Here is a 7,077-nt window from a genome sequence, read left to right on the forward strand (position 1 = left end):
TGGTTTGAGAGCATTGGCCCTAGCAACAGAATGCCCACAAGTTTGCTTCCCGATTCTGTAACACTTGCTGTGTGACCTTTCATCAGTTCCCTAACCTCTCTGTGCCCTGGTTTCTTTATCTAGAAAAGGAGAATAATAAGATTACCTTAGGTTTGGCATTGGATAAAATAATATATGCCTGTAGCACACAGTTAAGCACTTAATAAGTGTGAGCCGTTATTATTACCATTAGTGAGAGTTCTCTCTCAATGGTACTGTCAATCCTGTGGTTTCTGAGGAGAAGGACTCAACTGTGACCTTATAAGGAAAAGAAAACGGAGACCTACACACCTCACGGGAGTCTGACCCCGGGATGGGAGTCGCGCATCTGCGGTCACGACCTCCTTTCCAGGTAAGGGCTGTGACTAGTCAACGACCGAGCGCCGGGGCTGATTCACGTGAGCCAGCCCCACCCTCCCGTCTGTTTTCGGTCAACAGCTCAGTGGGTGGAGTCCTCCAGTCAAGGCTGCCGCCCCGAGCACATGGCGACTTACTACTGCCCCCTAGAGGACTGGGCACGTCAGTAGCAGGAGCCGGTCCTCACTGCCAAGAAGTACTTAAACGCCTCACACTTGTAGGTAGCGGTGAGACTCAAATAAGATCGTAGCACCTAGGAAACCGTATGATTTTAGCTATTTCTGTTATTATGGAGTAGTAATAGTAGTAATTCTTACTCTTTTTGACAGTTCTCTTTACCAGACCTGCGGCGGGGTGGGGGAGAGACTACAACAGGGCTCTCCCTTACACTCAGGGTAGCCGGCAGGCTCTGACTGTGGTTCTCAGTCCCACACTCTGATATAAAGTAGCTTTTCGGGGGCGACAAACTTGTAACCTCCGGCCAGGTAGAGCTAGCTCTCTCGCCTGCCTCCCTGAGAAGCAGCTAGCGCGCGCTAAGGGTTAAGGGACAACCTAATTTCGCCAAAATCCTTATCAAGAGTTTTTCAAACTCCTTGCTTCATCCTGCCCCCAGTTCCCTTTCCCGCCTTTGCTCCAGGGGCATTCTGATAGCTATGTGGGTGGGGAGGTTTGCTTTTTCTTTACCCTTTAAAAAAAAAAAAAAAAAAAAAAACAACCTGCTGAAAATGCTGCCCTCAGGGACCTGGGACTGTGGGTTGCATAAAAGCTCGAAGGAACTCTGTCCAGAACACTCGTGTTTGCCGCCTTCCTCCTTAGGTTCAACAGGACCCTGTGCTCCCCGCTGGCATGATGCTTGGGAAGAGCCTGGTACTCACAGCCTGGTTCGCCCTGGCTGTGGCTTACCCCGTCATACGCCAGGGTAAGTGAACCACTGGGAAGTCTGTTGGAGAATGGAACTAAAATTTTTTTTACGGGGTGTGTGTATGTGTGTCTTTCTGCAGGAGCAGAAAGAAGTCAGCAGTGAAGATTGTAAAGGGAAATTCTGTCCACTTGGTGTTAAGATGGGGTGGGTTGCTGGCTGAACTCTGAAGCCTTGGACACATGAGTGGCTAGGCTAAGAGGTGGATTAGGTGCTTGAATTGACCTCATGAAGGTACTAAGATTGGGCCAGATGGGCTTAGGGTGGGTGACAGGAGAACTTCTGAAGGTTTGCCAGGGTCCTATTCACTCTTGGGCCCAAAGAGGCCTTAATCTATATAGTGCATGCTGGAAAGTCCGGGCTGTGTCCTCATTTTATACAGCAGTACAGTTCAAAGTGCTTTGGCAGCTAATTCAGTCCTGTGCAATGGAAATCGGTGGGTCTGGAAACCTGTGATTTCCACTGAGAAAGGAACGAGACAGGCGTCTGCATGAACCAGTCAGAAAGAAAGCTTTTGGGAGAAAGCTTTTCCCCCAAAAGCTTGATTTCATAATTCTTTCTGAATTCAATTTGATTTCTCAGGAGGAGGGATGTTCATTCATTGGCATTCAAATAATTATTTCCTCCATTTTCTTCCTCCCGGTGCCCCCTCTGGTAGCTGTCACTTAACAGATGCTGGGTTTGGGGTTCTCTACTGCATATAAATGCTAAAGCACAGTGACTAAATTAGAGAGCTAATGATTTTGACCTCATTGCCAGGGTGCCTGTCACCTGGTCACACAGGCAGTCACAGAGCCTGGATATCTTTCAGCGTAGCCCAAGAAGAGCCTGGTTGTGTGCTCACCAGGCTTATAGGGTTATGAAGCCCTATGGTAAGCAAGCCCCCAAATGTCTGAATTATGGATTCTATGGGACAGGCCGGAAAAATGAGGTCCTTGACTTCACCCATTAAGTGGAAATGTGATAGGAGTAGCCCATTTTAGAGTTGATTCTATTCTTGTTTATACATTCTTGGAAATAGCCGTTCTTCTAGCTCCTTGCCCCTTTTGGTTTTTGGTGTTTGTTTTCAGGGACTTGGAAGGATTATAGGGGGGATATTCTTGGAATTTTTACTCTGTTCCAGTCTGACCAGTTTGCATACAGAGGCCCAGTATTGAATGTTCCTTCCTGCACTGACCCCCTCAAAGCACAGTAGTGTAGGGACACCCTGAGTGGCAGTTAGTCTTCTGCACCTTCTAGCACTTGGCAGAAGAGAAACTTCGGGTGAGACCATACTTGATTCAATATATACCCTTTTATGTTCCGGCTTTTCCCCAGAAAGAGATCTAGCTTGTAATGTTGTAGAGATAGTGAAAATAGACTTCCTAGAAAGTACTGAAACTATTATTATTATTTTTTTTGGCTCCTCTAGAATTAATTGGCGACCTAAACTTGATCACTAACCTTGAGTTGATCAATGAATTTGAGTTGACCACTGAACTAGAGTTGGCCATCGCAGAATCCATTGCCTTCCTGGAATCCCTCACTGACCTGGAGTCTACCGCGACCCCTGAGTCCCCCATTGACCTGGAGTCTACTGACACCCTGGAGTCCATCGCTGACCTGGAGCCCACCATGACCTCAAAGTGCCCCACTGATCTGGAGTTCACTGCCACCCCCGAGTACCCTGCTGACTTGGACTCTACCGTGACCCTGGAGTCCACTGCCACCCCAGAGTCCCGCATTGACCTGGAGTCCACTGACACCTTGGAGTCCACCTTGACCCCAAAGTGCCCCACTGACCTGGAGTCTACCGCAACCCCAGAGTCCCCTGCTGACCTGGAGTCCACCTTGACCCCAAAGTGCCCTACTGACCTGGAGTCCACTGCAACCCCAGAGTCTCCTGCTGACCTGGAGTCCCCTGATGATCTGGATTCTACAGCGACCCCAGAGTCCCCTGCTGATCTGGAATCCACCTTGACCCCAGAGTCCACCGCTGACCTGGAGTCCCTCACTGACCTGGACTCCACTGCGACCCTGGAGTCCCCCACTGACCTGAAGTCTCCTACTGACCTTGCCTCCATTAGTGATGTGGAATCGACCATGGGTGTGCATTTTGAGGACACACAGGCTTTCCGTAGGTGACAGTTCTGGCTTGAGAGGAGGCCTGGACAGGAGTGGGTGGGCTCACATTTTTTGCATTTCTGAGGGCAAGCCTGCTTTCCTCCAGTGTACTTGAGTCCCTAGTGTAAGCTTCTGATCATACCCATCTTCCGTTTTCCTGTCCCAGAATTATCTCTTAAGGTGGAATCAAACACTCATAGCTTTGAGGAAGCAACCACTAAAGCCATGGGTAGGGTTTCCTAACTTCAAAAATGCAGAAATTCCTTCCTCCCTCCCTCTCTTTTCTTGTTTACAAGCTATTGCCTAGAAATTTCCTGTGGTAACTTAGACATTTGGGGATACTTTTGCTGTGTTGAGGTAGAGTAAATTTTGGCAAAATTTCTACGAAACTTGAAAATTCAAGCATTTTCCCAAAGTGTGAGGAATTGGAGTTGGTTGAAGGCCAACAGAGCTCCATCCCAGAGGTTTGCCCAGTGCTGGTCAGGGCCCCAGCCTTCGGGGCTTCTCAAAGAGGAGGCGCTCTTTGGTGTCTCCAGTGGATCAAAGGATGTGGTGGCCACAAAGGGGTTAATAATTCTTTTCTAGTTCATTTCAATTCAGTTTACATAGAGAACTTTTTGAGAGAAGGTTATGGTAACTGTAAATCTTACTTGAATACAGACTGAACAAAAGAGAAAAATAATTTGAAAGCTTCACGAATTTAAAGCAGTGGTTCTAATCCCTCTTTCAAGTCTTCACCTTCTTTCATTGTTTTGTGTTCCACTTAGCCAAGGGACCTCAAGATTTTGATGCCTTCTAGCCCCCACAAATAAACCCCGATACTTTAAGGAATGCTTGGAATTTTTGCTAAGACAGACCCTGGGGTCTTACCTTTCCATACTATCTGATCCTTGTGTCTGCATGTAATAGCTAACATGTATTGAGATCTACTATCTTCCAGTCCTGCTCTAAGAATAGTGGGAGTATTGCAGATAGTAGTTGGAGGAATCTAGAAACTATGTAAGTGGGAAGGCCTATTAAAAAAGAGTAGTTTCCCTGGCTTTAAGATCTTTTCTCTAGGGGTGCCAGGGTAGCTCAGTTGGTTAAGTGTCTGACTTTGGCTCAGGTCATGGGTCCTGAGATCAAAACCCACATCAATGTTTCTCCCTCTCCCATTCCCCTGCTTATGCGCACACACACACGGTCAGTCTCTCTCTCTCTCTCTGTCAAATAAGTAAATAAATCTTCAAAAAAAAAAAAATCTTCCACTAATCGCCTTCCCTAAAGAATATACATAATTTGCAACATGAAACTCTACTTCAATATTGTGTTCTATCTACCCAAACTGTAGTGGTTGATTACAGAATTAATCTATATTAATGATATCTCCTCCTGCCCCCCTCCTATGGGGCATTAGGAAACATTCATGTTTGACTACAAGATACATCTGGTCATTTCTGCTAATTAATATACTGGATCCCATACCTGATTGTCAAGAGATGCTTTCTGACTGTGGAAATTACCAATAAAATAAGACTATTTTTTTTTTCTATATAATGCATTTATTTATTTAACTTTTTTCCAGTTTTATTGAGATGTAATTGACATATAACACTGTAAGTTCAGGGAGTACGACATAGTGATTTGACATAAATACACATTGAGAAGCTTTGATTTTTAATAGGAAGAGAAAATCCAGCCTTCAAATTTAAAATGTAAAATAAGAAACTCACTCTTTTATTTCTAGAAGATGTCACTGCGGCTGATTCAGAAGAGCCCATAACTGGAAGACCAGGTAAGGCCAAACATCTTCATCTTTTTTTGCCTCTTCTCAGTCTTTGAGGGATTTATTACTTCCCCCCCCCCCCCTTGGGAGGCTTTCTAGGACAGACTGAGGAAGTAAAACTCTTGGGAGGTACTCTGTCTATGTTTACACCCTTCTCACTCAGGTACCATGTTTGCTCAGTTTCTGGGGGACTGGAGGGGATACACTTCTTATACATGAAGATATGTGTATAAGTCAGGGACTTCTGAGTGAGTGGAGACTTCCCTTCAACCAGATGCTCCTCATGGCGTGCATCTGTGTTTCATTTCCTCCAATAGGATTTCAGGCATGGCAGAGGGGGTGCCCCAGATGTAGTGGAACCCTCCGTTTACCAGAGCTACTTGAGGCTCTCAGCTGAATGCTAGACATACTGCGTGTGTGATCCTTACTGAAGTGAATATAACCAACCATATCTTTACTTACTTGCAGATGAGCTGAGCACCTCTGTGTGAAGCAACGAGTCCATCTCAGTACTTTTTTGTAAGTTTTTTCTCTTTTGCTCTGATTCCTTAACTGGGGTTTGTTGATACCATGTTCTGTGCTCGTTTTCACCTACTGGGAAGGGAGTCCAAAGTGACTCCGTTAGAAAAACTCACATGGAGCTCAGAGGCAACCTTTTTCTTCTCTGAATTATCTTGCAAATCTGTCTGAATGTTCAACTAAATAGGCTTTAGGATAAAGTCCTCTCACTTGAGTTTTCCAAGATTCCATTTTTCCAGTCTGTCTAGGACATGGATTCCTCATTCAGTTTGTGGAATCTTTTTATTTTTATATTTATATTTTTATTTTTTTAAAAGATTTATGTATGTATTTGACAGACAGAAATCACAAGGAGGCAGAGAGAGAGGAGGAAGCAGGCTCCCTGCTGAGCAGAGAGCCCGATGTGGGGCTCGATCCCAGGACCCTGGGATCATAACCTGAGCCGAAGTCAGAGGCTTTAACCCACTGAGCCACCCAGGTGCCCCAGTTTGTGGAATCTTTTAAAAGGGAGAGCAGAAGAGAAGGCATCAGATTTTCCGATACACAAAACATACAATTCAGTTAAAAACTGTAAAGCCTTGGAGCTCTGAATCAGAAGGTCCCGGTTTATATTTGGCCTCGCTTTCGGCTTTTTTGGAAGTCTCTAAAATGGTTTCTTCACGAAGTAAAATGGCTACCTGAACAGTGTAAATATCTCTCTCTGGGCACAAGGAGGGGAAGGGAGAATACGGAGTTACATCTGAAAGAAATTGAGTCACATGTCCAAAGTCACAGTGGGCAGTGGGAAAGACAAGTCTGATCTCGAACACTGCTTACTCTTGCTAACCCCCCCCCCCTTTTTTTTTTAATTTAGGAAATGAAGCTGATTTTCCATTAGTTGTGAACATCACTCTTCTAACCAAAAGTTTTTAAGAAGATCCTGAGCTACTGAACAAGGCTTCCTTCCATTATAGGAGACTGATTAACTGAAAAGGACTAGTAAGACATAAGATGTACCAGCTGAGGATAAACTGAGTGGCGGGACTTAATACCCACACAGAGGAGGGCTATCTCTTAACCATGTCCCATCTCCTAGGGGCTCAATAAATGTTGTTTGGAATTGAATTTTGAGAGTGGTTTTTATTTTATGAAGGAACAGATTGCTTAGTTGCTTTGTGTTAGTACCAATAATCATTTTATTCCTCTCTGGTAGACACTTTATAGCCAGGCTCCAACTCTAGATGGCCCCAGGAAAGCATGAAATCAACTATGGAAGGTATATGAGTTTTCCTATTCCTGCTCTAATGAATTACTGTATACTTAGTAGCTTAAAACAGCACAGAGCTGTTATTTTACAGTTTTGTAGCTCAGACATCTGAAGGCATCTCACTGGGTT

General features: G+C 45.0%; 1 protein-coding gene across 1 annotated transcript; it reads left to right on the forward strand.

The window, feature by feature from the left end:
* The first annotated feature begins 352 nt into the window (after nt 1-352).
* LOC125106958 (sialidase-like) lies at nt 353-6,785 on the forward strand. The gene is made up of 6 exons (XM_047741520.1): nt 353-391; nt 1,213-1,315; nt 2,727-3,431; nt 5,145-5,192; nt 5,652-5,702; nt 6,556-6,785. The coding sequence occupies exons 1-5, from the start codon at nt 353-355 to the stop codon at nt 5,672-5,674; spliced, it is 918 nt and encodes a 305-aa protein (XP_047597476.1). The 3' UTR covers nt 5,675-5,702; nt 6,556-6,785.
* The last annotated feature ends 292 nt before the right edge of the window (nt 6,786-7,077 follow it).

The sequence above is a fragment of the Lutra lutra genome, chromosome 8 (genome assembly GCF_902655055.1).
Source record: "Lutra lutra chromosome 8, mLutLut1.2, whole genome shotgun sequence".
In the NCBI taxonomy this organism is placed as follows: domain Eukaryota; kingdom Metazoa; phylum Chordata; class Mammalia; order Carnivora; family Mustelidae; genus Lutra; species Lutra lutra.